At 57.5% G+C, this 27,694-nt stretch overlaps 1 protein-coding gene across 2 annotated transcripts; it reads left to right on the top strand.

Annotated features, from left to right (window-relative positions):
• Positions 1-1,671: 1,671 nt before the first annotated feature.
• REXO1 (RNA exonuclease 1 homolog) lies at positions 1,672-26,922 on the top strand. 2 transcript variants are annotated; one of them, XM_019657469.1, is made up of 17 exons: positions 1,672-2,191; positions 15,110-16,863; positions 18,236-18,340; positions 19,138-19,348; positions 21,388-21,551; positions 21,912-22,043; positions 22,169-22,292; positions 22,944-23,057; positions 23,195-23,332; positions 23,470-23,583; positions 24,260-24,333; positions 24,592-24,702; positions 25,267-25,382; positions 25,531-25,669; positions 25,837-25,957; positions 26,031-26,115; positions 26,290-26,922. In XM_019657469.1, the coding sequence occupies exons 1-17, from the start codon at positions 2,035-2,037 to the stop codon at positions 26,315-26,317; spliced, it is 3,687 nt and encodes a 1,228-aa protein (XP_019513014.1). In that variant the 5' UTR covers positions 1,672-2,034; the 3' UTR covers positions 26,318-26,922. The 2 variants fall into 2 exon arrangements, with proteins under 2 accessions (XP_019513014.1, XP_019513015.1); XM_019657470.1 differs by having other exon boundaries at positions 1,675-2,191; positions 26,031-26,922.
• Positions 26,923-27,694: the final 772 nt, after the last annotated feature.

Below are 27,694 nucleotides of genomic sequence, written 5' to 3'. Positions count from 1 at the left end.
CAGGTATAACATGTGGCCCCTTTTCCGTCCACAAACCCCTTCCTAGGAAAAATGAACCCCAGATTCCAGAGATCTCCAGAGCCCCTAAGTAGGTGGGGATGCAGTGGGGGGGGAAGGTAGACCCAACCAGGGCACTTCTCTTTCCCGCCCCTGGGAAGGTATCTGCCCTGCCATTTGGTGGCCATCCCTGGTATTGCACCGCCGGCTCCAGCCCAACCGTCCACAGGGTCGTGCCCTGTGGCCACCAAGGCCCACCCCAATCTGAGCACCGGTCCTCACCTTTTTTCGAGGACGACCTTCCTCTTGTACCTCCCTGCTTCACCTATGTTCTCTTTCTATTGCATTCTGTCCTGCAAGCTCGTAGATGGTTCCCTGGATCCATTTGGTGTCTGTCCCTTTGTGGCAGTTCCTGGAATGCGGGGTCCAAGCGCGCTGTCTCCCCTCAGTCTCTCTTGGGCACACTCCATGTGCCTTGGGAATAGCTCAAAAATGTCCCCTCCTACCTCCTGGAAGCTCCATTGGGATGCGGCCTCGGGGATCCCTGCCTTTCCCTCCATCTTGCTGTGCTCTTTGCATACTCAGGTCCCCGTGTGCCGAAGACACCCCCTGGTCCATTGCCAGTCAGACCTTGCCTTCAACTCCAAACCCAGATGTTCCCAGCTCACCCCTGGGCTTCCCTTCCCCATCGCCTCCTCAGTCACTGGCTGCTCCATCTTTCCAAGCGAGCAGGCCAGAATCCTTGGGCTTCACTCTTTGTTTTACCCCAACCAGTCTATCTGGAAATCTCCCTGAAGCTGTACCTTTAACACATATCCAGAATCCGCCCACTTTCCCCCCTTCCTCTTCCTCCACCCAGGCCCAGCCCATATCATCACCCACCCGGACCAGCTTACTCCGCTCTGGTCCTGGGCTACCATCCTCACCCCCACAGTCTGTCCTCCCCACAGCAGCCACCTGAGGATGCGTGTCAGCACCCGAGTGAGGCCCCTCTCCTCTGCCCACAGCCCTCCAAGGCTCCCACCTCACTCGGGTTTGTATGTGACATTTCCTCAGGTTCTATTAATAAACATGGGCAACAAACACATTTACATCATTAAAAAAAGTTTTTAATTACTTAAAAAATATTTTTTTATTTTTTTACTTTTTTATTTTTTCACATTTACAGCATTTAAAAAACGAATACAGAAACAAAACTGCTACTCAAACAAATACACCTACATGCATGGTCAGAGCAGCACAATTCACAATAGACAAAGGCGGAAAAAGCCCAAACGTGAGGCATCTGATGAATGCGTAAACAAAATACGGTTGAGCCTCAGCATCTAGGGCAGGGCCTGGAATAGAACAGGCACTCAGTATTCGGTGGACAAATGAGTGAATGAGAACAGGACTCCTCCTGTGGACCTGGGAATTAGACTGTTGACACGTGTCCAGGTGGGAGAAATTAAGCAGTTATTGAGAGCCAACTGTATACCAGGGCGAAGGTGAGTTTTTGAGAGTGAATGGGTAACGACCGTTGGGGTTGCTGGGTACAGGAACAGGACTCGCCTTGCCCAGCAGAGGGCGCTTTTAGAGCAACATACTAGTAAAATGAAAATTATTGCAAATGAGCCTCAACCGGGCCCTGAGGGGTCTTTTCTACTCTTCGGGCGCGCTGTGGACAGCCCAGGCGCAGCCCCTGACTTAGGTTCAAGATGGCGCTGCCGCCCTCGCGGAGGACCTGGCGGTGGCGCCGGCAAAACTCCCGGATGCCTCAGGCAGGACAGTCTGCACCCTCCACCCTTTCTCTCGCGGCCGCCTGTCACGGCCCATGGGCTCGTGACCCTCTTCGGTCCCGCGAGAGTAAGAGTTTTTGATCAGGCGCGCTGCGGACAGCCGCTCCCGGGGCTCCTTGCGTCCCGGGGGCCTCCCGGGACCTCTGAATAAGATGGCGGCGGAGGGGTCCGTGAGGCGCGGGTGGCGCCGACCGCGGCGCCAGTGAGGGGTCCGGGGACCCTGGCAGCTCCGGACCTGGGCCTCGTTGCGGGACGGACCATGCTACGTTCCACTGGCTTCTTCCGGGCCATCGACTGCCCCTATTGGTCTGGGGCGCCCGGGGGTCCTTGCCGGCGGCCCTACTGCCATTTCCGGCACCGCGGGGCCCGGGGCTCGGGCGCGCCCGGCGGCGGCGGAGCGACACTCCCCGCAGCAGGTAATGCCCGCCCGCTTGCCTTCCCCGGGCTCAGCTTCTGGCCCGTGCCTCGACTCCACCGCCGGGGCTTCGCCGGACCCCGTTCCCGGCCCAGCCCCCTCCCCACACGCTCGCGGGCAACGTCCCCCAGCCGGGAACGGGATCACCCATCTTGGGGCCCGGTGCGAGTCTCAGGATCTCCGTTTTCATGAGTGTGAAATGTAAACAAGAGAACATGCCCTCCTAGAGGTGTTGCGAGGGTGGAGTGAGATAACGCAAGCCCACCGCGGCTGACGCTGGCTGGCAGGCCCAGGACACTTTCTGCCATTATTCGCGCCTGAGCTCCTGGGGAGGGAGAACCATTCCCGCTGCTTTCCCGGACCCCTAGTCCTTGCGGCAGCTCTTGTTTACTTCCGTGCTACTTTCCCGGCGGCGTCTTATTTAGGAGTATTTACTGTGTGTCAAACAATGTCAGACGCGACTGCACAGGGTGTAAGTTAAACCTACTTAACAGAGATGGGAAAGGGATAGGCTTCCTAGGAATGCCTTGTTTCTGGTTGAGCAGAGAATGTTAGTGGACTACACATAACATCATCGAGATGATTGTCAGTGTCACAGCTGAGTTTGGTGAGAGCTGCGAGGGATTGGGCAGGTCTTGTAGGAGGTGTGGGATTTGAGCTGAGACGGTAAGAATGGGAAAAGGGGGGCATGACAAGGAAAGGCTTGGAGGGAGGATTAAGTGTGGCGTCATTCCTTTCCAGGGAAGTTCAGGCTCCCACTGGTGACCTCTGTCTTTCAGGACTGGCTCTCTCTTCCCATCAGACCCAGATCTCATTCTGTCTCAGTTTCAAATATTTTCTATTTCTCCATAAAACAACAATTCTCATATTAGAACCTTCTTTAAAAAAAAAAAGCACCCTTGGTAGGTTTACATAATGGGCCTGTTTTCCTATTTCGCCAGGAAAAAAAATGAAGGTAGAATGTTCTCAGATTTACTTTATAAATTTGCTTAGAACTTGGGCACCTGCAGCTGACGGGCAGCTGGCTGGAATCAAGCAGTCGCTGTCTTGAGTCCACACCTGTGCAGGGAGGGGCATTCAGAGCTTCTAACATAGGTGGTACCTTACCCCCAGCTTTGGTGGGGTCTGGGAAGTCAGCAGAGAAGAAAGTGCACGTGGGAGGCTTCTCCGAGGTGGTGACACCCAGCTCACGTGGTTTGTTTTTATCCTGCTAAAAGCCTGGTTTCTTGACTCCATTTATTTACTTACTGGCATTGTACACGGTATTCTGCAGAGCTTGGCTTCTGGGTTCCTCACCACTGGGACAAACAGGGCAGGACCACTTTCTTTACCACTGATGTTCTGACTTGCCTCCCAGTGTTTGTGTTGCCTTCAAGGCGTCCCAACTTTAGCATTAATTTCTCTCCTTGCATCTTCCTCCCATGCCAAGCCAGTCTTCTGATTTCTTTCTCCATCACAAATGGCCAGTTCATTTCCCAAAGGATCTTTTTTTTTTTTTAAAAGATTTTATTGGGGAATTGGGGGAGGGGAACAGCGCTGAGGAATTGGGGGAAGGGGAACAGACAAGTTGCTGTACTTTTGTTCTTCAGTCTAGTTGTGGAGGATGTTGCTTCACTGGCCCAAGTTGACACCATCATTGCGCTCTTCCCAGGCAAGGCAGATCAGTAGCCGGTTTCTGGACGGCCGCTCACTGCGGCTGCTGGCCGCTCACACTGGCTGCTGGCTACATACGGGAGCCCATGGCAACCCACTGCAACAGGGGACTGCAGGTTATGCCATCGCCAGCGACTCAGGGCAGCCCAGTTCCAGGCTGAGCTGTTGTTCAGCATCTTAGCTGTAGAGGGCAGTGTCACTGGCCCTCATATGTGGGATCCGAACCAGGGTTCTCTGGCATCCCAAGCCAGTTCTTAACCACCGCGCCACTCGGCCGGCCCCCAAAGGATAATTTTTGAGAGCTCATTTGGTGATGCAGTCCTGTCTGCCCCACTTTCCCATGGGAAAAAAAATGCAAGTGATTTTCCCTTACCCCGGTACTTCTGCATTTTCCTTTTGCAGGTGGGAATGAGCAGACCTCTTCCCATCTGGGGGACATGGCAGGAAGGCCTCTGATTGAGGCTTGTGATAGAAGACCTGCTATAGAATGCCACCTCTTCCTGTGGTGGGGCTGGGGTCAGATCCCAGCTCAGCCTCTTTCTTGCTGTGGGTCCTCTCTGACCCTCTGTTTCCTCCTCCATGGCATGCTCATGTAGCCGCTCTCCGAGGATGCCAGGGGACAGTGTGTGTCTAGACCTCCCCCTTCCCTTCAGCGTCTCCTGCTCCAGATTTTTTAAAGCCCAGTTCCCTATCTGGCTTGAAGAGGCTGTAGCAGTCCAGGTTTCGGCCAATCCACTTGTGACCAGATGTGCATGTCCCAGGCAAGAGGCTCTGGCAGGGGTGGTCTGGGCCAGGTTTGCCTGGGCTCATTTTTAAGCAGTTAGCAGGATTGCCAAGGTGCTGGGTGGGAGCTGCTTGCAGATAGAATGCCGGGGTCCCTGTGTGGCCCAGCACCTCTGGCCTTGGGCCAATGGCCGTCTGAGGCCCATGAGGGGGCTGGGCAGGGATCCTCTTCCTTCTGGCCCTTCAGATCCAGTCATCCTCTCGCCACCCAGTGCCTCCAAACTTGGGTTTGGTAGTGCTGGCTATGGCAGCACTTGCTCTGGCAGGCTCTCTTCTCTGTGTTTCCTTCCAACAATGGTAGGGATGATTGTCTCCACCTCTTAAATGAGGAAACAGACCCAGAAATGGGAAGCCAGTAGCCTGTGTGTGCATGGCTGGTAAGTGGGGGACATGGGATTGAATGCAGGCGGCCAGACCTTGGCCTGCTCGTCACTTGCAGGTCCCCCACACACGGGGCATTCATTGTGTGTTGGGCTCAGTGCTCTGCCCTGGGGCTGGCAGGTAGCAGTGAGACCTGGGAAAGTCGGAATCACAGGACTTGAGCTCTGAAACCTGAGGATAGGCTTGAAGGAAGGCCTGGCTCAAAATGGAAGGCAGGGAGCCCCATCTGGGTGACGGTGTCATTGACAGCAGCAGCTCTCTGGGAAGCTCTCTCCCCCAGGCCTCAGATTAGACTCCCAGTGGCCCTTTGTGGTCTGGCATCCTGAGAGCAAGCCCTGCTTCCCTAAGGAAGGGAGGATGGAGCTAGAGAAACAAGCACTTCCCAGCAGCGGGTCAGTATTGTTTTATTTCTCCACGAGCTGACTTGGAACATAAGGGTGCAGCTGCTGGAACAGGCAGGCCCCTGTCCTCGCTGCCCCTCAGCTGCTTCCCTGGGTCTGGTGTTGGCAGATTTCATGTAGGCGACTTCTCACTGCCCTGTGAGGGTCTCTCCAGAGACAGAACAAAATGTGCTTTCCTGGAAAGTGAGCCACTGTGGTCGGCTCTCCACTTCCAGGGAAAGAACTGATACTGAGGAGCCCAGCAGTGAGCAGTATTGCTTTTCTGTTGGGAGGCCTGGCCAGGGCTAGAGGACTGCAGTGTTTTTGCTAGCTGGCGGTCAGTGTGGCCTTGGGCTGGGCAGTGGTGCCTCCCACTTTGTCTAGGGTGGGAGCTGGTCATGGGCTGTTTCTTTTCTTGTTGAGGCCACTTTTTAAGCATCGCTTCCCTGTCCCCAGGAAGCTCTAGTCCCAAGGGAACCGGGGCCACCAGGCTCAGGGGATTGAAGTTTGGGACCTCCCAGAGGAGGAGTCTTCACTACTGCTGGCACCGGTGGGTGGTTGGTTCTATTATTCTGTTCTTGATTTTTCTGTAAAGGGGGGATTAGCCTAAAGGTGCCGGGGCTTGTCAAAACAGTCCTTTTTTTGTCAATGTGGGCAGCGCTAAGTTCACCTCTCATACTAGCTATCACTGGTGAATAGAACTTGTAATTCAGCCCTGCACAGACCTCCTCCATTCAAAGCACATTTTTTCAGGACTCAGAGTAATGTTCTTTTTTAAAAAGATTTTATTGGGGAATTGGGGGAGGGGAACAGTGTTGGGGAATTGGAGAAAGGACCCAACCAAGTTGTTGTTCTTCAATCTTTGTTGTGGAGGGCGCCAGTTGCCATCTGGCTTCCTGTCAGCAGCTCGTGGCCTCTAAGCTCAAGGTGCTGTGTTCAATATTAGTTGCGAGTGGGTGTAGCCACCTTCCTATGCGGGAGTCGAACCAGCAGTCTTGCTGTTAAGAGCACTTGCTGTTAAGAGCACATGCTGTACCCACTGAGCCATCCGGGTGGCAGCTCAGCTCAAGGTGCCAAGTTCAGTCTTAGTTGTACGCCCACCATTGAACAGGCAATCTTGTTGTTATACCAGTGAGCCATCCTGCCACCTTTTGGCAGCTCAGCGACAGCTCAGCTCGGGCGCAGCATCACTGGCCCATGTGGGAATCGAACCAGCGGCCCTGTTGCTCAGAGCTTGTGCTCTTAAGCCAACTCTTAACCAACTGAGCCACTTGGCCGGCCCTAATGTTCATTTTTAAAACACTGGAGAATACCGGAAAGTAAAAAAATATATATATATTTTGTACATGGCCCAAGTCCTGTGTATGCCATCTTGCTTTGTTTTTTCTCAGCCTTAAAAACAAAATCTTTGTATCTTTTCACCAAAATTATCATCCTGCTGCACTGATTAAGTTAGATTCTGTTTTCTGAGGTCCCACAGTCCCCAGTGAGGAAAGACCATCGCCAGTCTGTGGTTCCCACACCGGACAGCTCCTCTGGATGGCTTGGGAGCTTTAAAAACCTGCTTTCTCACCCGGATCCAGGATTGGGTATTAGGATTATTTGCTTAGTGTCGATTAATACAGCAATGTGTCTCACTCTGGGCCAAGGCTTCAATGGGTGACCTCAGCCTGGGCTCAGGCTACTTGGAAGTGGGAGGTGAGTGGGTGGGATGTACAGAGGGGCCTGGGAAGGCGGCTGCTCTAGGAGGGACGTGGATGTGTCATGCGGAGTATGCATATTAGCTGTGCAGCTTCTCACCTGGATGAGTCTCCCCCCCCCCCCCCCCCCAGGGGACACTGGGCCATGTCTGGGGACATCTGTGGTTGTCACAACTGGGAGTACTCCTGGCATTGAGTAAGTGGGGGGCCAGGGATGCTGCTTGACACCCCACAGTGCCTGGGATGGCCCCTTCTGCTACACACAGATTTATCCAGTCTCAAATGTCAGTGATGCTGATGTAATCAATGTCCCAGCACTGTCCTATTGTGTATTTGGGAATGGGATAGGCAAGCTGGCCGAGGCCTACAGGGAAGAGACAGACCCTGAAAAGCACTGCCTCCCCCAGCTCCTCAGGCCCAGATGCCAGAGGCACAGGAGCCCAAGCACCCAGATGGTGTTGGGGGACTGCCTAGCCAGCTGCGAGGGCTCAGGGGACTCCTGTGGGGGGCTTGGATGTGGCACCCCAAGTCCTTCAAGGGCTCCAGAGAAGAGGTGGGATGTCCAGCAGGTTTTCAGCCGCTGTGATGGAGTGGGGCCACAAGTGAAGGCATTTTGGCTTTACTTTCTATTATGCCAAGAGCCTGGCCTGGGAGAGGTGGCCTGGCTTCCAGCTAGTCAGTGTTATTGGCCTCGGTTATCTCTTCTGCAAAATTGGTCTCAACGAACAGTGCAGCCATCTGAGGTGGCTGTGTTGCAGAAACACTGCTTCCTGCTTTGCTGTCCTCCACCCCCCGATGCCATCGGAATTCCTGTTACAAAATAATTTCCAGCAGATGGCTTGTAAGCTGAGTGGTGGGTGCCCAGGAATTGGGTTTGTTATTTTTTGAGCTTGCAGCAGGTGGATTCTGGCTGGTGTGATCTGATTCATAACACAGAGAGGGACACAGAAGGAAATGGAAAGTGTGGAAAGAGCACAGGTTGGGGCCAGTCAGGGCACACCTGGCCCGACTATTACGGAGGCATGTCCTGGCCACTGTCCTCCTTTGTGATGGCTGCGTCTTCAGGAGTCCTGTGGTGGTCAACCTGCGCCGTTTGAGGAAGCAGGCATGTGTGCCGGCAGTTTGGGGGCAATGGGTTTTCTGGAGACAGCTGTGGGGAGTACGTATCCACAGGGCCGCATTGTTGGCAGGCAGGATTCAAGGCTGAGGGGCATTGCGGGGTGAGCACCCCTCTGCCTGCCGCTTCAGCTTGCTGGAGGGGAGCGAGATGGGAGGCTGACAGGGCCCAAACCTGGGTTCTTTGGGGTGGGGGGGGTGGGGGACTGGCTATTCCACAAGCTTTGGTACACCCGGCCTCCATATTGTCTATCAAATCAGGAGCCGACCCTGGGGCCCTCCAAGGGTTCTTCTGGGTGTATGAATTTAGTACATAACTGTGGACCAAGCAGGGGGGCCTTGAAAGCAAAGGAAGGATGTCTAACATTATAGACACAGGCTAGGATCCACTAGAGAGCAGTTGGCTTATAGTTAAGTCGAGTGTGTGACCTCCAGCAAGTGTTACTGAGCTGGGCTTTGAAGGATGAGTAGGAGTTTTACCTGGTAGCTGGAAGCGGGTTGGGAGGCCAGCAGCAATTTCTTCCAGGATCCTAGGCAGGAAGAGCAGTGAAAGGCCTGGAATGTTCTCGTGCTCTGGTTTGGAGGGGCATTACTGCCACCCCCAGCAGGCCTGGCAGGCGTCCCTATTGTCACACTGACTTGTAACTTGTCCTTCTCTAGCACAGGCCCTGGGAGTGCTGCCACGGTCCAGCTAGTCTGCCCCAAAGACGGAGAGGTGGGGGGACTCAGAGCCAGTTAACTTTTTCGTGTGGCTGCTGAGACCTGTATGTCCTGCAGCGACTGTCGCTTCTGATCGCCACAGAGGCCTGTGTCTGCGGGAGTGGACATGCTCCAGGCATTGAGGGGCCCGTGGTTCTCGGTCGGTATTTCTTTCTTTCATTCGTTTATTCATTCACTTATTCATCCCACAGACCTTTGCAGACATTTGTACTGGCCAGCTCAGGTGCAGAGAGGAGCCAGGCCGTCAGTGTGTTGAACTGCTGAATGGGAGGGGCCAGGAGTAGGCAGGGCCTGGAAGGTGATGGGGGAGTGTCCCGAGGGCACTGGACCATATTCACTCCAGGCACATCCTGGTGGTGCTTGTCCCTATGTGTCCACGAGGCCAGATCCATCCCTACCCAGTTGACGGTCACACATCATAGTCACTTGTCGAGAGAGACCAGTGTCCCCTCCTTCGGCAGTGGCCCAGAGAGCCCTCACAGAGCAGGGGTGTGGGCACCGTTTCAGGAGCCAGCCCTGCATCACTCCCTCTGTGGCACCTGCCTGAGGAGTCAATAAAAGCCACTGTGCTCACGTGTGACCCCAGTGTGTGGATTGTTTCTTAGGGGATGCAACCGGCTCCCCCTCACCTTGGCCCCATGTCCCAGGAACGCCATGAGAGCAGCAGCCTTCTGTCCTCCCTGGCTAGGGACTGCGCCCCCACCTGACTTCACTTGGAACATCGGAAGGTGCTGTGGGTTGCTAGGCCTCTAGGCTGGGAGTGCTTTGGGGGAACCTGCACGGTGGGGGAAGTGACCTCAGAAGCAACCACTGGAAACCCACGTGTTTGGGGAGTTGGAAATGCACCGGGGCCACAAAAAATGGGAGCACTATTTTGAAGCTTTTTTCAGTGGGCCCACGGAAGCAATTCACGTTGTCACGGACTGTGAGGATGGAGATGTGCCAAGGAGGACAGGCCCTTGCAGCCCCGCCCTGTGGCTCTGTCCCTGAGCTTTATACCATCCTGTATGTTTCTGTGGGTTTTGAAGCATAGCCTGTCATTACAATCCTGGCTGCTTGGCCCCAAGTGGTAGGTGTTTCAAGGGCCGCCTGACCCCAGAGAGAAGGGTGGTCCCACAGTCTGTGTGATGACTGACACCAGGGTGGCCCTGGGGGTGTGGAGGGAGCGGGCTTGGTGGTGGCCCCAGGTCTGGCTCGGGACCCTCTTGTCCTTCCCTTGTAGCTGGCTGTGTGGAGCCACCTGCGCTGAGGCCCTGGCCTTGCACTGCTTCTGGGGTGGAGGTTCTAGAGCTGAGAGAAAGCCCTGGGGCTTTCGGGGTCTGAGCCTTGAGCCAGTGTGTCCTGGGCCCTCCAGCGACAGTCAACCGCCCCAGAGGCAGGGGTGGACCCCGCAAGGCGGGGAGGAGAGCCCCAGACCCTGCTTCTGTAGGCGCAGCCCAGCCTCAGCAGTGACTTGTATCAGATGTCCCCCATGTACACCTGGGAGCACGTTCCTGGTGTCTGCCCTGTTCCCTCTCTGGGTGTCAGGTGCCCTGGGCAGTGTGGGGCTCTCTCTGGTTCAGAGTGAGTGGCCAGGTACCTTCGCCCCTGGGCTTCAGGCTCCTGGCCTGTTTGGTGGGGCACGCCGATGTCCAGAACTGGGGTAGGGGGAGGCTGCCAGGAGCAGAGAAGCTGGGCCAGGATGGAAGGTGTAGCAGCTGGACTCTGAGGACCTGGGGGGCTACTCTGCCCTCTATTGGGGGTAGCCTTTGGGGGCAGTGTCGGCCAGAGCCGATGTCCCAGAAAAGTCCCAAATGTGGGGTGCCCTAACCTCCTGAGCTCTCAGCCTGCCACTCTGCATTCCTGCTGAGCCGAGCTGGCCAGGGGCCCAAGCCAGTTTCACCACTTTGGCCTTAGGGAATGTCCTTGGTCTTCTGGCTCCACCTTAAGACCTCTGCCACCCAGGGTGGGTCTAGTCTCTCCACCATGACTAGCCCTTGTGTCCCTGCTTATCTCTTGTTTAGCAGGGACTGTGTCTCCTCCTGGTGTCCCTGCCACGCCACTGGGGGCGGAGGGACCAGCAGACTGTGACCACCACCTGGTTTGGTGGAGGAATCCCTGCTGATGTTTTACCAGACACAAAGCTGGGGGCAGGGCCCCTGTGCAGTCCTGGGCTTATCTTCAGACCTTGGGCAGACTAGGGAGAGAAGAGGTGTGGGTGATGATGGCCAGGCCTTCAGAAACCAGAGACAGTGGGGTTACATCCTCCCTAAGTGGAGTCTTCACGCTCCATGTCTTGTCATTGACTCTACGTGCAGCAGTTAGGGAAGGGTGCGGGAGTTTTCTGGAGCAGAGGGTGTGATGGGAGCAGACGCCAGGCCTGGAGGGGTTGGAGGTGGCTGCCAGGACCTGTTGAAGGCCTCCCATGTGTCTTGTTTGTGGGTCAGCCTGTTGGGGGTTGGCGGCGTCCTTTCCCCAGCTCTGTAGCTATGTCCATACAGGTTTCCCACCCAGGGTCCCACCGCCCAAGAAGCTAGGGGAAGCAGGCCTGGTGTCCACTATGCTGATGTCTGTCCCAGAAGCTGATGATCAGAGAGTCACTGGGGTGAGGTCACTGGGGGAGCCACTTGTGGCCCTGCAGCCAGGAGAGGTACGGTTCTCTCCTTCAGCCAGGCCAGGTCCTGGTGGGTGTGCGGGTGCTGGGTGCACAGAGCCAGATGGCCAGGTGAAGGTGGGCAGTGGGGGCCGTCTTTTTCCTCCCCTGACCTGGCGAGGGGCCTTCCCAAGGGACATCCCTCAAGTGACTGCCAGGCAGGCCCTTCACCTTGTGGGTATCCCTGGAATGGAGCTGGGTAGCAGCTGGCCCCTCACTTTCCCTGGAGTGGGGGACAGGAACCAGGCCCAGGGGTCTGACTTCTCCTAAGAGTGTAAGGCCCACAGACCTTTGAGGGCTTTTCCAGTCATTCCCAGATCGTTCTTTTTTCTGAAAAACAGCTTAATTAATCTTGTTTACCAGAGGCACGCTTACCTGGTGTGAACCCCCAAAGGAGCATGTTTACTTTCACCCAAATTAATCCCCAGTAATTGGAAGATGCCTTCCAAGGTGCTGATGGCCCTTCCCAACCTCGAGGGTCACCCATACCTCGAGGGTCACCTGTCAGTTGCCTTCTGACACCCCCACCAGTGGGCAGGCAGGGCCCCCAGGACACCAGACAGCTTGAGAAACATTTTCTGGGCAGCTTCTCGAGCTCCGATGGGTCCTGGGGGCAGGGAACCTGGCCTTCTGAGGCAGAAGGCTAGATGGCATGAACAATACTTTCTGTGCTTGTGTTCTCCCCGCCTCAGGTAACCTTGTGGGGGCTGGGTGCCACCTGCTTCAGGGACCAAGCTCTGATCCTGTGCGCTTACCTCTAAGCCTCAGGCTGCAGCAGAGCCCCCTTGCAGCTGTATGCTCAACACTTCCAGACCTGTATAGAGGTCCTCAGGCTGTTGAGGAAGGCTCAAATACCAGTGGGGAAACAGGCCCCAGAGGGGCAGGATCAGGACCTTGCCTCAGGCCTGCTTGGGGTGGTTTCTTTTGTTTTGAGGAAGGCAGCCTCCAACTGGGATTGAAGATGCCCTGCATTAGCATAGCTGATTGCTAAGCCTAAGGGCTGGGTGCCCCGGCCAGGAGCTATGCCCCTTCCCAGTGAGCCAGCTCAGACCTCCAGTGCACTGCCCTTCCCACCTGACAAGTGAGTTCATGGGCAGCCTAGAGGCTGGTGGTGGTAGAGGTGGTGTAATGGCCCTTAGGAAACAAACATGCCAGTACAAGCTCCCAGTAAGAAAGCCAGAGCTCAGGCTCTGGTTCCCCAGGCAGCCTCAGGGACTTAGTAGGCCTCCCTTTCAGGGTATAGTGCCTCATCTTCCAAAGCACAAGCTCCTTGAGGAAACCCCTTCCTTTCCAATCAGAAATCCCTGGAGCTCTGCACTCTGACCTCCTGACTTTGAAAAGGGCTGAGGCCTCTGGGCTGATTCACATGTGACCTGTGGCCCTTTGTGGGCTGTGCATGTGTCCTGATCAGCCCCACCTACCTGCCCTGGAGGAGGCCCTTGCTCCCATCCCCCACTGGGAGGGCAGGGAGGGGCAGGAGCCACCTTGGCCATACAAGGGAGATACAGAGGTACAGTAGGGTAGACTGGAGGCGCGCGCGCGTGCGCACACACACACACACACACACCCCTCCCCCTCGCCCCCCAGTACAACCGACTGACCCCCTCTGTGGACATGCCCAGTAAGTGACCCCAGCTCATGGCTGGTAGCCTAGGCTCCTCCACTCTGCTGGTAGCCGGGACTTGCAGGGGATGAGGAGAGGGCATTCATTGGCTCTCTTATCTGTTCACACACTGGGTGCCAGGCTGGGGGTGGGTCTGCTGTTGGTGCCTTGTGACCCATCCTGGGTCAGGGTGGCCTGGGAGGGAGGGCAGCCTTGATCCTGTCGGGGTCTCTAGTCTTCCCTCAGGACTCATTTCACCTTGTCCCTCACCAGGGTAGAGGGGCTGTGAGTCCTGACCCCAGGGTTCTCAAGCCCCACATCCTCAGCTGTGACATGGGGGCCATTAAGTGACTGCTCCGCACTAGGAGTGCCCCTGACACCTGCCTTGCTGCTGACACTGGGTCCCCTGGTGTTTTACCTCCCATTTCTCACACTCAGCTCTGGGGTACCCTCCATGGTCTGAAACATAGATACATGTTTCCCTTCTTTCCAAATAGAATTTTAAAAATAGGAACGACACCCCTACAATGAACCTGTCCCTCCCTGGTCCCCTCCCCTCAGGCGGCCCAGGCCCAGCCACTGTCCTCTGCAAAGTTGTCACCTACGGGCAGCCAGCCACACGGGCTTCTCCCTAAATGAGGCTGCGTGAATTTCCTGGGGCTGCTGTAGCTGCTGTGTTTGTACCAGGTCACCACTCACTGGAGGCCAACAGTCCACATTGAGCATCATGGCTATGTCCAGGTGTGAGCAGGGCAGGTTCCTGGAGGCCTCCAGGAGAATCGCTGTCATTCTTCAGCTGCAGGGACCAACTAACTCTATTGACGTTTTCTTTAAAAGATACTGCAGAATTGTGTCTGATAGAATTTCTAGTGATGAGCACTCTTTAAATTCTGGAGTATTTATGGTAGATTGGTATATTTGAATACAGTACGTTACTCCTTTCTCAGAGGGCACTATTTGCTCACGTTTCATTAAGAATGTCTGCACCTCTGCCCATAAGTGAGTTTCCTTGAGGTTCGTGCTTACATTGGTGCCACTGGGGCTGTGCTGACCTCTAGAATGTGCCCTAGAACCAGATACAGCACAGGAATTATCTGCCCCACAACCGTGGGGGTGGGGGTGGGGCTATGCAGATTGATACAGGCATTTATGACTATTTCTGACTATTGGACATTCTTTGAACATTCAGTACTTCTTCCTTTTTTTACGACCATGGAATCATACCATAGATTGCCTTCTGCCTCTTGTTTTCCGTTAACAGTGTGTGGGTATCCTTCTACCGAGTGCTGTTTAGCAGTGGACACATGGTTTCCATTTTCTCACTGGCACAGGCACAGCCAAGCAGACTTTCCTAAGGGCAGTGTGTGGGACAGAGCCCTGTACGCATCAGACTCTGCTGGGTGGGCTGCCTGCTCCCCTCCCACCCCCAGCCCTGTACTGGGGGAGCTACACACACACTCCTGTCCCACCCCATTGAGTGTCTCTTTGCCCTGTCCCTGGGCGTCACGCCCCCTGCACCATGCCATCCTTTCAGCCCCCCAACCCCCATTTCCAACCCCCAGTTGTAGGAAGCAATGTGATGTGGCTTCAGTGTGGGCCTGCATAGTGGGAATCCCACTGCCTTCTCACCCTGGCTCCTGGATCTCATGGGCCTGTCTGTCCACTCTCTACCCCTCCAGTTGTTGTCCCAGGGGCCACGCCAGTCCCTTGACCTTGTGGCTATCTCTGAGGCCAGGGTTCTGCACATCCTCGCCCCACCTGTCAGCCTCTCTGGGCTGGAGACTATGTAAAGGGGTGCTCTGGGATCCTTGCTGTGTGGGCAGAGCCTCAGTGAGGGTGTTCTGGAGACCTGGCCCCCGCTAAGTTCTGGAAGGCCAGTTCTCTGGGTCAAGGCAGTGGCCACTACCTCACAGGCCTGCTCACCACTGTTTCCTCCCTTTTCCTATACCAGGGCTTGGTTATGACCCATACAACCCAGAGCTGCCCAAGCCCCCCGTACAGAGGGAGAATGGCGCCCTGGGCAGAGGGGATGAGCCCCGCTCGGACATCCTGGAGCTGGAGCTGGTCAACCAGGCCATTGAGGCTGTACGCTCCGAGGTGGAGATGGAGCAGCGGCGGTACCAGGAGCTCCTGGAGACGGCGCGTGAGCACATCCCAGCCGAGGTCCCAGCCCTGGTGCCCCACAGCCCAGCCGCCAACCTGGACGAGGACACCTTCCCTCTGTCCTTTGATTACAACCCTGGTGGCAGCAACCTGTTAAACCCCGACGCCAGCTACCAGCCCACCCCGCTGGCTTCCCCTGCCGAGCCGGGCAGTAAGTACTCGCTGGCCTCTCTGGACCGGGCTCAGGGTCACAGTGGAGGGGGCAGCGGCACCTTGGAGTATGTCCCCAAGGCCGTGAGCCAGCCCCAGCGGTATAACCGCCCAGTCTCCAGTGGCAAGTACGTGGTGGATGACTCCAAGCCGTCCACGGACCTGGAGTACGATCCGCTGTCCAACTTCTCCGCCCGGCTTCTTAGCAGGGCCAGCTCCAAGGACGACCGGGCCCCCAAGCGGCCCCGGGGCTCCCGTGGCAGCAGCGAGCCCTACACGCCCGCGCTCAAGAAGCCCTGCGACCCCTTTGGTGGCTGTGATGCCAGGTTCTCTGATTCAGATGATGATGCTACCACAGCTCCAGGGGACAGGCCTACCACCGCCAGCCCCCCAAGGGCTCGGGCAGGCACCAAGAGCAAGGGCCCTGGGAAGCTGGACTCCAGGGAGGTTCAGGAGACTGAGGAGGGCGGCCTGCGGGAGACCAAGGAAATGGCTGTGCAGTATGATGTGGGGGACCTCGGGCAGCCTCTCAAGGGACCCGGTGGGGTGTCCCTGGCCAAGTCTGACTCCCTAGCCAGGGCCTTGCAAGAACACAGAGGACCTAAGGAAGGAAAACCCAAGAAAAAGAAAAGTGGGGTGCCACTGGCCTCTGGCCCCAAGGACAGTGTCCGGAAGACAGACAGGGGTAAGGACAGAGAACATGGGAGGCCCCGTGCGGACAAGAGGGGCTCACAGGCCAGCAGCGCCCGGCGCAGGGTAGAGCTGCCTCAAGGGACCAAGAAAAAGCCATCTCTGGCCACCTTGGTGGCCAGCTCAGGGAAAGTCCGGCCTGACTGGCCGGGGCCAAGCCCCATACATGGGGACACCCCCCAGCTGCCAGACAGGACGGGCAGGAAGACCCCACCAGGGAAACTCGCAGAGCGGAAGGCCCGCTCGCTGGACGAGGGCGCCTCCCAGGCCACCCGTAATCTGCAGACAAGGGCCTTAAGCCATGCAGAACTCTTTGGGGACGAGAGCGAGGACGAGGACCAACGGTCCAGGACACCTGGACTGCGGTCCTCTGCCATCCCCAGTCTCAGCTCCAGCTCAGACTCCGACTCCGACTCCAGCCTGGGCCTCTCAGCCATGTGGTGGCCACACAAGCGCCTCAAGGCCTCCCTGCCCCCCTCAGTTGACCAGGCTGGTCAGGCCTCCCTCTCGTCCTCCTCCTCCTCCTCCCCCTCCTCCTCTGCCTCCTCCTCTTCCTCCTCCTCGGGGGCGGGCACAGACGTGGACTATTCAGCCCTGGAGAAAGAGGTTGACTTTGACTCGGACCCCATGGAGGAGTGCCTGCGTATTTTCAATGAGTCCACCTGCGTCAAGACAGAGGACAGGGGCCGGCTGGCCCAGCAGGTGAGGATTTGGATTCGGGCTGGGCTCGGGCAGGCAGGCTGCCGGAACTCCATCCAGTTTCCCTGTAACTGGAGTCAGCGGCTGAGATGGAGATGGCCTTCTAACTCATCCAAAATTCAGGAACCCTTGGTGGCTGACTGCTGCCACCCTGCACCCTGTCCAGGAAGAAGATGCTGGCTTAAGGTCCACCTGGCGGGGTTCTGGCCCACCTGGGGTTCCAGCCGAACCAGCTGGTCTCCAAGAGGGACAGGCAGTGGGGTATTGGGCACTCCCAACCCCTCTTCCCCCTCCCCCAGCCATTCTCACCTTTCTTCCAACCCCTTAGCCCCTCTCCCCTCAGCCCATATCCCCTTTCCTCTCTACCAGAATTCCTCTCCTCTTTTCTCACCCCATTCCCTCCCCCCCTCATCCCACCCTAGCCCCCCTTCCCTCCCTCTTCTTCCATTATCCTTTCCTCCCCTTTACCTATCTCTCCCTTCCCTGGCCCCTCCTCCCCATCTCTCTCCTTTCTTTCCTCTCTTTCCTCTCTCTTACCCATTTAGCCCATCTCCCCTCCCTCCCAAACCTCTGCCAGCTCCAGTCAGGGTCTCCGAGTCCAGTCTTCCCATATTGGCCACCAGAGGGAGCTTGCTTTCAACAGCAGAATGTGCCAGTCCCCACACCGGAACCTCAGAAACCTGCAGCTTCTGTGGGGGGTTCACAGGGTCTGACTCTGGCCTCCTTGATCCCTTAGAGCAGCGGTTCTCAACCTGTGGGTTGCGACCCCTTTGGGGGTCGAACGACCCTTTCACAGGGGTCGCCTAAGACCATCGGAAAACAAAAAGATACATTACGATTCATAACAGTAGCAAAATTACAGTTATAGAGTAGCAACGAAAATAATTTTATGGTTGGGGGTCACCACAACATGAGGAACTGTATTGAGGGGTCGCAGCATTAGGAAGGTTGAGAACCACTGCCTTAGAGCCGCCTGGTTCACGGCCCTTTGAGGTGTTGCCCTATGATTTTTCTTAGTTCCTCCATTTTTGAGCCTTGCTCTGGGCAGGGTGGGTAGGTAGGTAGGTGAGTGGGCGAGGGAGGGGAACAGGAGGCAGGTGGTCCAGGAAGGGCTGGGGCACGGCTGCTGAACTTGCCCTGAGCAAGGCCTGGGAGGTAGGCTCAGGACTTCGGCTGGCCTGGGCTGGGGTGCACTGAGTCTGTTTCCTCCGTGTGAGGCAGGGCTGGGAGCACCTCCTGGGGTGGAGGTGAAGACCCCCATCTCATGGCCTCTTGAGCCACCCTTCCCACCCCACTTCCTCTGGGAGTCATTGTGTTGATGTGGGTGGTGAGGCCAGGGGAGGGAGCCTTGCTGAGGGACACATGTGTGTTCCAGCCCCCCAAGGAAGAGAAGGCCGAGGACAAGGAACAGTCGGGTCAGACCACTTTGTTCCCTGGGCAAAAGAGGAGGATCTCTCATCTGTCTAAGCATGGCAAGGAGGTAAGGGTCCACGTTGGTGTCCCACATGAGGGGGGAAGGAGGTCAGAGACCCCCATCTGTGGAACCAGATAGGTTCCTTTGGCAGATGTGGGTCCAGCACTCCTTGTGTCCTGGCGGGGAAGTGCCTGGGCCCACGTCCACTCCAGTCCGAGTTGTGCTCTGTGCTGTGGGGAGCAGGGCCCGGAGCAGGGCCCAGAGCAGGGAGAGTGAGATGTGGGTGAGCTCTCTCACCGTCACACTGCCTGGTCCCTGTCTCGCTCTGAGCTGTGCTGTGTGATCTTGGCCAGACCCCTCTGAGCCTCGGCTCCCTCCCCTGTGGCCCCAAGACAGATTGTCAGCACAGAGGGTGGAGGATAGGCCCCAAGCTGTGTACCTAGAAGCTCTCTTAGATTCTGTCCCAAAGGAGAGCTGGAATTCTGGAAAGCAGTCAGAGAAGATTAGATCAAGTGGGATTGGATCAATGTGCCAGTCTAATTGGGGGCACGGATTCCCACCCACCCTGTGCCTATATCAGGGCTGAGGGCATGGCTTGGCCTCTCAGAAGCCAGAGGCTGGGAGAGCAGGACCACACTGGCACCCAGACAATGTGACAACGTGAGTTTGAGGGCCATAGTGTTGAGCTGTTCCTGCCAGGGCATCTGGAAGCTCGTAAGGCAGAGCTGGAGGTGTCCTGCCCAGCCTCAACCCTGGAGCCCCTACTGCCCAGCCCATGGTCCTACCACCAGCCTGCAACCCCTGGCGGCCTGCTCTGGGTGCCTCTGACATACAGCTGTGCCCCGGAATATCTCCTCACCCAGCTGGAGCCCGTGAGGAGAGGCCCGGCACCCCCTGTCCGGCCACCAACCGCCCAGGAGGTGTGCTACAGGCGGGCTCAGCAGGCACAGAGGGAGTCGGCCAGTTGGCTCCAGGCTGCCCAGCGGCCAGCCGAGAAGCTGTCTTCTGTCCACATCTCAGCCCCGGGTGAGAAGAGGAGGATAGCCCACGTCCCCAACCCCCGCCTGGCTACAGGTGAGGCCCAAGGCAGGGGTCTATGGTGGCCAGGCTCCCACTGTGTTGGCGGTAGTGGCCTTGAGTGAGGCCTGGCTGGGTCTGTGTGCTTGTCTAAAATGGGATAGTCTCCCGGACTGTTAGTGGGAGGCTAGAGCAGGCCTGGCACAGTGCCCAGCAGCTCTGGACTTCTCAGGGCTTTGGTATTCGCAGGATGGGGCTGGCTGTGGAGAGTCTGAGGGATGTCTGCCAGACCCAAGCCTCTTTTGCACTGACCTCCCACCTCCCTCCAAGGCCCTGAACCAGAGGTCACTCTGTGGCCCCCCCTCTCTGTCCCTGCCTGGTCTTTGCCTCCCTGCCTCCCCCAGGTTCCTAGGGTGTTAGAGGCCAGTGGCCTGGCAGGAGTTGGTCTGAGTGTGGGCACTGGGCTCCAGACAGTGGTGCTGGGAAGGGGGAGCGTCCTGGGGTAAGTATGCAGGGCTGAGGCCCCAGGCTCCTCCCCAGGAGTGGCCCAGGCTCAGGCCTTGATTGAATTGAAGCTGGTCTGGGGGAGGGGTTGCAGCTGTACTGGTTTCTTGTCCTGCTCTGAGGGGCACTTTTTCCCTCTGGGCCTTGTCAGAACGTTGGGCTGCATACTCAGTGGTGTGTCTCTACTTGGTGGTACCTGGAGCTGAGGAAATGTGCCAGGTGGGGCTGCTTGAGCCACCTGGAGGCCTCTTCAGATGCAGGCTTGGCCTCCCCAGCACAAAGGTCGGCACCACTCTGGGATGTTTTTGCTGCTAGTTCAGAGACACCCCTCTAGTATCTAGCTGGGGGGTGGGTGGGCCCCATGTGGTGGTCCTGCAAATACAGACATGCAGTCCTTCCCTGGTTTTCCCTGGCATCTCCAGGCTCTGATCCCTCCCTCCCTCCCTCCCTCCCAGAGCTCCTGAGTTAGAACTTGATAGTGACAGGCATGGTTGTAGGTTTATAGCCCAGGGACGGGAGATGCCCCTGAACTGTGTGTATTTGAGACATATCTAGTCTCATAAGCCTGCCCAATGCATTGGCCGTCTGTGGTCACCGCTGCGGCACCCAAATTCCTAGCTGCTGCCTAGCTCTCCTGAGCCAGTAGGCTGTCCTGGAGTTTCTGAGTCCTATCCGATGCTGCACACTTGAACTGCAGGAAAGTGTGTCTGTGTGAGCCCCAAAACTGAAAAGTAGGGCCGGCTGAGTGGCTCAGTTGGTTAAGAGCTCGCTCAAGAGTTTGAGCTCTGAGCAACAGCGGTTCGAGTCAGCCCGAGCTGAGCAGCCGTGAGCTGCCAACAGGTGGCGGGATGGCTCAGCTAAAAAAAAACAACAAAAAAAAAAAACTGAAAAGTGCACATTCCACCTGGTTGACATCTTTCTTCCTTCCTGCGTGGCCTGTAAAGCCAACAATGGTGTAGGACTCAGGGGCCGGGGCCCTGGGCCCTCCCTCTGCTCTGTGCCATGGTCTCCTCATCTGCTCCTGTCCCTTCATCAGGGCCAAGTCCAGGCTCAGAGCTAGTCAGACCTGTTGCACACACACTTGGGGATGCACCTTCCTCAGCCCCCCACCCCCGCCTTGAGCCCTCCTCCCTGGGGACAGGAGACTGTCTCATTTGTGACCTCATCAAAGGGAGAGGCAGAACATAGAGGCAGTGGTGGGCAGTCCAGCTGGTCGCAATTTCCGGGCCAGGCATCCCAGACCCTCTGGTCCTTACTTAGCCCAGGAGCCAGGGCCTTTCCTCCCTCAGACGTCAATGCCTCGGAGTCGGGGCCAGAACATGTGGCAGAGGCTCCCCACACCCCCCAACACTCGCCAGACCACCCCACTGGCCTCCACAGCCTCATTTTTGTGTCCCCGCTCTCGATGGACTTGCCCCAAAGCAGATAGATCCTAATGTCCTTCCACAGCCTGCGCTGCCGCCCCCGGCCCTTCCCCTTGTGCTCCGAGATGCACATCCTGCTGATGCTGAATGGCCGTGGCCACCTAGTGCTCTGTAGCTCGGTGATGGGCATGCTGTCCTTCTGCGCTCATGTCCCCTGTCCTCCGCCAGCCCCCACAGGTGCCAAGAGGACCCTTGCGGCCAGCAGCAGCCAGCCTCCCAATGGTCTCGAGCCAGGCAGCCAGCCCTTGAAGACACGCACGCTGTCGGGCATGGCATCCAAAACCACCAACACCGTCACCCCCAAGCGCGTGGCGCACAGCCCATCTTTACAGGTAACTGCTCCGCCCCACTCATGATACCTAGCAGCACAGGTTTGCTTTCCCCTCCTCCTGCCCCTCTGTTGTCCCTTTAATTTACAGCCTTTCCCTTTTTAGAGCAATTTTAGTTTACAGAAACACTGAGTGGAGACAGAGGACAGTCCTCAGTTTCCTCTCCCCCTCCCCCTGTCCTCAGTTTCCCCTCTTGTCAATACTGTTGTGGTCCTGTCATCCCCTGTGGGCAACCCCTGTGGTCACGGAGGCCCAGTTTCTAGTAGGCTCCCCCTGTGTGGGGGACTTGCCGGGGGTTCTGAGAAGTATGGCAGAGACCAGGCAAGGGTGTGCCACCCTCCACTGTTTCTGTGTCCCCTCCAGAGTCTAAAGAAGCCCATTATCCCAAAAGAGTTCGGGGGCAAAGTCCCCACTGTCATCCGCCAACGATACCTCAACCTGTTTATTGAGGAATGTCTCAAGTTCTGCTCCTCCAACCAGGAAGCCATAGAGAAGGTATGTGACCCTGGGAGGTGGTGGCTGGCCACCTGGGGGTGTGGGGCCCAGTCCCTGATGGAGGGGCTGGAACTGTCCATTGGGATGTCCAGGACTGCAGGGCTTGAGTGGTGTGTCATCCCCAGGCGCTGAACGAGGAGAAGGTGGCATATGACCGCAGCCCTAGCAAGAACATCTACCTGAATGTGGCCGTGAACACCCTCAAGAAGCTGCGGGGCTTGGTGCCCAGCACTGTGCCAGGTCTCAGCAGTAAGTTGGGTGGGACAGGGTGGCCCAGGTGTTGCGTCTAGAAGTTTCAGGCCCACACCTCTAGCAGAGGGTGGCTGCGACCCTCCTTGTGAGATTCTCAGACAGGCCCCACTGTCAGGCTCTGTCTTAGCTGTTCTCGTGCCCTGAGAACAGCCTCTTCTTGCTCTTAAGCACCCTCCTCCTTCTCCAGCTGGGGTCTCTCCATCTAGGGTCTGCTCGCTAATGGGGTGGCCTCTTCAAAGTGTGAGGCTTGCCTGCCTGCTCTGTGCATTAACCCTGGAAGGCGTTCACAGTGCCTCTCCAGGGCGCATTAAGCCATCAGTGGGCGCTTCCCTGTTCTGCTCTCAGCCTGCCCGCTCCCCCCCTCCCCATAGACGGCCATTAGATCTCATGTTAAATTCTTTCCATTCCCCTACGAGGGCAAAACCCCCACCCAGGGGGAGATGGAGGGGAGACAGAGGTGCGTCCAGGCAGCCAAGGCCTGCTGGTCCTGAGTTAAGGTGGGGGCTGGGTGACTGCCACATGAGGTCGGGCCTCACCTGACTCAGTGGTGGGGCTTTCCTGGGAACAGAACACTGTGGAGGTGGGGGAGCACTTGGGAGGGACGAGGGAGTCTGAGCCTGCTTTACCCTTCCCCTCACCCCCTTCCAGAAACCAGTGGCCGGAGGGTTGTGTCCCATGAGGTAGTGCTGGGGGGCAAGCTGGCCGCCAAGACCAGCTTCTCAATCAGTCGCTCGAGCAGCCCCCGGGTTGAGGATCTGAAAGGTGAGTCTGGCTCTGGAGGCCAGCCCAGCCATCTGGGACACAGCGGGACTGGGCACTCTTCCACCCTCCCTGACCCCTTACATACCAGCTCCAGCCTCGGCACGGGCTGACCACTTCTCCTGGTTGTCTACTTGCAGGGGCCACCCTGTATGGCCGCCTCAAAGAATACCTGCTCACCGAGGACCAGCTCAAGGAGAACGGCTACCCCTTCCTGCACCCTGAGCGACCAGGGGGTGCTGTCATCTTCACTGCTGAGGACAAGCCCCCCAAGGACCGTGAGTTGCCTCCTGCCACCCATGCTCCACAGAGGGCGCAAGGGGAAGGCTGCCTAGTAGAGGGAAAAGCACAGGCGGGCGGGTGCAGACAGAGGGCCTGACACCTCACCCTTCTGTCCACTGTCCCCACCCCATAGCCTCTTGTAGGGTCTGCTGCCGCTGTGGCACGGAGTATCTCGTGTCCCCCTCTGGCCACTGTGTACGGGAAGAAGAATGTTACTATCACTGGGGGCGGCTCCGGCGAAACCGAGGTGAGACCCCGGCAGGCCCCCTCCTCTCTGCCCCGCCCCACCCCTTTTACATTTTCTTTCCCTTTGTTGTACTTTATGACAAAAGTAACATAAAGACCTTCCTGTCACATGTTCAGACGCAGATAAAAGAAAGGCCTCCCACAGCCTGGAGCCCCCACCCGCCCTTCCTCTGCATAAGCGCTTGTAGAAATGCGTGGGTGTTCGGGAACAAAGGGTTTGTCCTGTCCTGCAGCTGCTGGTTTCACTTAGTGGCTTATGTGGCCCGGCTCCCACCCTTCCCACCCTTGGGGACTCATGGGTCTCCCAGAGTGCCCGAGTGCCCATGGCTGCCTGCAGACACACCTCTGGGGGACATGTGGAGGGTTCCCTGGGTGCAGCTTTCCCACGGGCAGGCCCCCGTGGTACCCATACCTGCACATATCCTCACTGCCAACTTGGGGAAGGGCCCGTGCAGGGTTGTGAGGCTGCTCCTGTCCCAAATCTTCACTCCCCTGTAGGGCCCAGTGCCCACCCCCCGGAAAGGGGGCTGGAATCCCCAGCCTCACAGGGGCCACCTTCAATCCAGGGCTGGGGTCCCCTCTGCTGGGAAGCCCCTGCCAGCCCAGGCAAAGTGAGTGTCAGCAACTCCTTGTAGGAGGCGTGGGGACAGCCACTGACCCCACTGTTTCCCTTTCAGCGGTTGGTGGCTGGGAGACTCAGTACATGTGCTGCTCGGCTGCCATCGGCTCTGTGGGCTGCCAAGTCGCCAAGGTATGTCTCCTGGGTCCTGCTCGATGGATGCTTCCTCATCCTGGGAAGCCCCCTCCCTGTCCTGGCTGGAGCTGGTCCCCCTGAGCTGTCTGCTTCTTGTCCTTTGGTTTATCTGCCTTGGAAAGGGGAGTTTGGTCCATGAAAACCCCCAGCACTGGCCTAGCCCTGTGAGCCCAGCCTTGTTGGCTTTTCCTGAGGCCCCCTCCTTGCCTTGCCCTCCAAACGTGCCACCTTCACCTTCCTTCTCCTCACCCTCAGCAACACGTGCAGGACGGACGCAAGGAAAATCTGGAAGGGTTCGTGAAGACCTTTGATAAAGAGCTTCCAGAAGATGCTCACCCCGGAATCTACGCCCTCGACTGTGAAATGGTGAGTCAGCCGGCTACAACCACAGGAACTTGCTGAGGACGCGTGGCCCCTGCAGGTTGCAGGGGTCTTGCTGCTCTGTGGTGCTATCCTGGCTCCCCTTCCTGAGGCTTTGGGCTCTTTAGGATAAAGAGCAGATAAAGAGCCGTGAACAACAGCCGAGTCCTTGCCTTTGTGTGGGTCATGCTGTCTGTAGCTCTGAGGCTCATTCAGCCTTGCCAGCATCTGCTCACAAAGGGCTTTTGTCCTGTCACCAAGCAGATGCTGTCACCTGACCCCCAGCACACACCGTATGCTCTTGACATAGCTGGCTTTACTCAGGCCCCCCTCTGCACTTGGAGGCTGTGTGGGCCCTGTGAGTGCAGTGAGGGCTTTGGGGAAGGGTGCCTGGTTCACGACTACTCCAGCCCCAGAGATGCTGGCCCCAGGCCAGAGACCTTCCAGGACCAGCATCTGCTGCAAGGTTCAGGGTCCAGGGGCAGCCTTGTCGTGAGCACTGGGCTGGGGATGTCCAGTCTGTGGGGCCATGTTGGGGCTGTGTCTGAGCTGTGTCCTCCCTGCCCGCAGTCCTACACCACATATGGCCTGGAGCTGACACGCATCACAGTGGTGGACACCGACATGCAGGTCGTTTACGACACCTTCGTCAAGCCAGACAATGAGGTCGTCGACTACAACACGAGGTGCGGCCAGGCCCTCAAGGACCTGGGATCCCAGGGTTGGGACCCCATGCCCCACCAGGGCCAGTCTCCCTGACCCCAACCTAGCTCCCAGGTTAGGGATTCCTAGTGCCCTTCCAGCCACCCTAAGTCCCCTGCCCTCCTACCCCAGGTTTTCGGGGGTAACCGAGGCTGACCTCGCTGACACAAGCATCTCACTCCGGGACGTCCAGGCTGTCCTGCTGAGCTTGTTCAGTGCCGACACCATCCTCATTGGACACAGCCTGGAGAGTGACCTGCTGGCTTTGAAGGTAACCTGGTCCCCACCTAGTCTCGGTCCTCAGAGGGCCGGTGGAGCTGTGGGGACAGTGACTGGGCAGGCTGCTCTGGAATGCCCACAAGCCACAGGCACCTTTGAAGCCCAGCCCTCCTGGGGCCCTGGATCCTGAGGTCTCTGATGGGCTGGCCATTCCCACAGGTCATCCACAGCACTGTGGTGGATACTTCTGTGCTCTTCCCTCACCGCCTGGGCCTCCCCTACAAGCGCTCCCTGCGGAATCTCATGGCTGACTACCTCAGACAGATCATCCAGGACAATGGTGAGTGGCGGGCCGGGTTGGGCCGGGCCAAAGCCCAGGGCTGGCCCACCCTAACCCTCTGCCCATTCCACAGTGGACGGCCACAGCTCCAGTGAGGATGCCAGCGCCTGCATGCACCTGGTGATCTGGAAGGTTCGAGAAGACGCCAAGACCAAGCGGTGACTGCCGCCCACCCGCCTCCTGCCTCTCCCGCTGCCCTGGCCCATCCTCTAGTCCCAGGCCTCTTCCAAAACAGTGCAATAAATCTCGAGAGCTAACCCTATCCACGTGGCCAAGACTGGAGACCCAGCACCCTCAAGGCCCCTCATGTTCTCCCTGCCTCTTTGTCCCAGACCTCTGTCTTCTAGAGACTGCTGCTGACTCGACGACAGGCCTCGGCCGGGACCACCCGCCCGGCACACAAGCTGGGCCCTGCTGTGTCCCAGTCACTGAAACCACCTGCTCCTCGCCCCTTACCTACCTGCCAGGGTATCACATGGGCCAAGTGGGCTTGTTGTGGGTTTGTTTAGACAGGGGTTGTCTTTTTTTTTTTGTATTGTTATTTTTATTACTTTTAATTTAAACCTGATGACTTGCGCAGTTGTCTTCCCCCACCCGGAGGAGTAAGACCCTGGTGCTGCCTTCCCTCCTGGGGGATGGGGTGGAGGGGGGTGGGAGTGGTCACCCAGCGCCTTGACAGCTACCAGGACCCAAGAGTCCAGCCCAGCCTGGGCCTAGGTGGGTGGGAACTGGCCTCCCCCAGCCCACCCCAACACCTTGACCTCTGGGAACCGAGCCAGCCCCTCCCCCAGCCCCCAGGGCCTGGCCCTCCAGATGCTCCCAGGCCCTCAGCCTCTGGACACTTCCCATTGGAGCTTCGCCTCCCCTGGGGGCTGTCTGTCAAGGCCCACAGCCCCGCCCCCCAGTATCCTGAGTCCCTCTCCTCTACCCCCAGGCAGGGACAATAAATGTTTGTATGGATTTTATCTCATGGGTTTGGTGGTGGTCTTGGTGCCTGGTGTGGCTGCACACACACACTCAGTGGAGGTCACTGTCTCCGTGATCAGAACCTGCCCCAAAGGGGGAGCAGGAATAAAACCTTGCTCACCTGCAGGAAAGCCAGCCGCAGTGCCCAGGCCGCCCCCCTGCCCTGGGGACAGAGTTCCCGAGCAGACCCAGGGCTCTGGGCAGCCTGGATTAGGGCCTGTCATGCTTGCTGCCCCCTGGGGTGCTATGATGGTGGAGCCAGTAGCCAAATCCTCTGAGTGTGCCTGCATGTCTGACAATCTACCATGGAAAGGGCAGGGAGGACAAGGCCCACTGTGTCATCTGCCGCTCCTGAAATGTGTGTGTGCCCAGTGCACTGAATCTACCCCATTTGTGCATTGTTCTGCTCCTGGGGGTGGGGGGCAAGGGCTGTTCAGTTCTCAGCTTTTAATTTACTCAAAGTGAAAAGTGAAACCAGAAAAAGCTTCGTGGGCTAGAGATGCTGGGGGGCCCTAGGTCTGGATGCCAGAGCACAAAAGTTCTGGGAGGAGGCCCCTGCCACACTTCTGGGCTTTTGCTAAGGCCAACAGGGCAGGATCCCAGGCTGAGGAGATGGCAGCCCCTCCCTAGGGACTTCCTGGGCTAGGGCTACGTCGGTTTCCTCTCTGGGTACTGGGGTCCCTGGAGGGGGTTGGGGCTTGTTCTAGTCAGGTTCCTACCACTGTCACATCTCTCTGGGGCTGTTGGAACCAGTTGACTTTCTCCTGCCTC

Source organism: Hipposideros armiger, unplaced genomic scaffold (assembly GCF_001890085.2).
Source record: "Hipposideros armiger isolate ML-2016 unplaced genomic scaffold, ASM189008v1 scaffold_275, whole genome shotgun sequence".
Classification (NCBI taxonomy): Eukaryota; Metazoa; Chordata; class Mammalia; order Chiroptera; family Hipposideridae; genus Hipposideros; species Hipposideros armiger.
This window is presented reverse-complemented; position numbering and strand designations above follow the sequence as displayed.

What these genes read in the sequence shown, in the direction of transcription:
- REXO1 (XM_019657469.1), top strand. Translation starts at nt 2,035, where the DNA reads ATGCTACGTTCCACTGGCTTCTTCCGGGCCATCGACTGCCCCTATTGG. An exon ending in GTCGTCGACTACAACACGAG is followed by an intron (nt 25,383 to 25,530) that starts GTGCGGCCAGGC and finishes CTCCTACCCCAG; the next exon opens with GTTTTCGGGGGTAACCGAGG. An exon ending in GTGACCTGCTGGCTTTGAAG is followed by an intron (nt 25,670 to 25,836) that starts GTAACCTGGTCC and finishes CCATTCCCACAG; the next exon opens with GTCATCCACAGCACTGTGGT.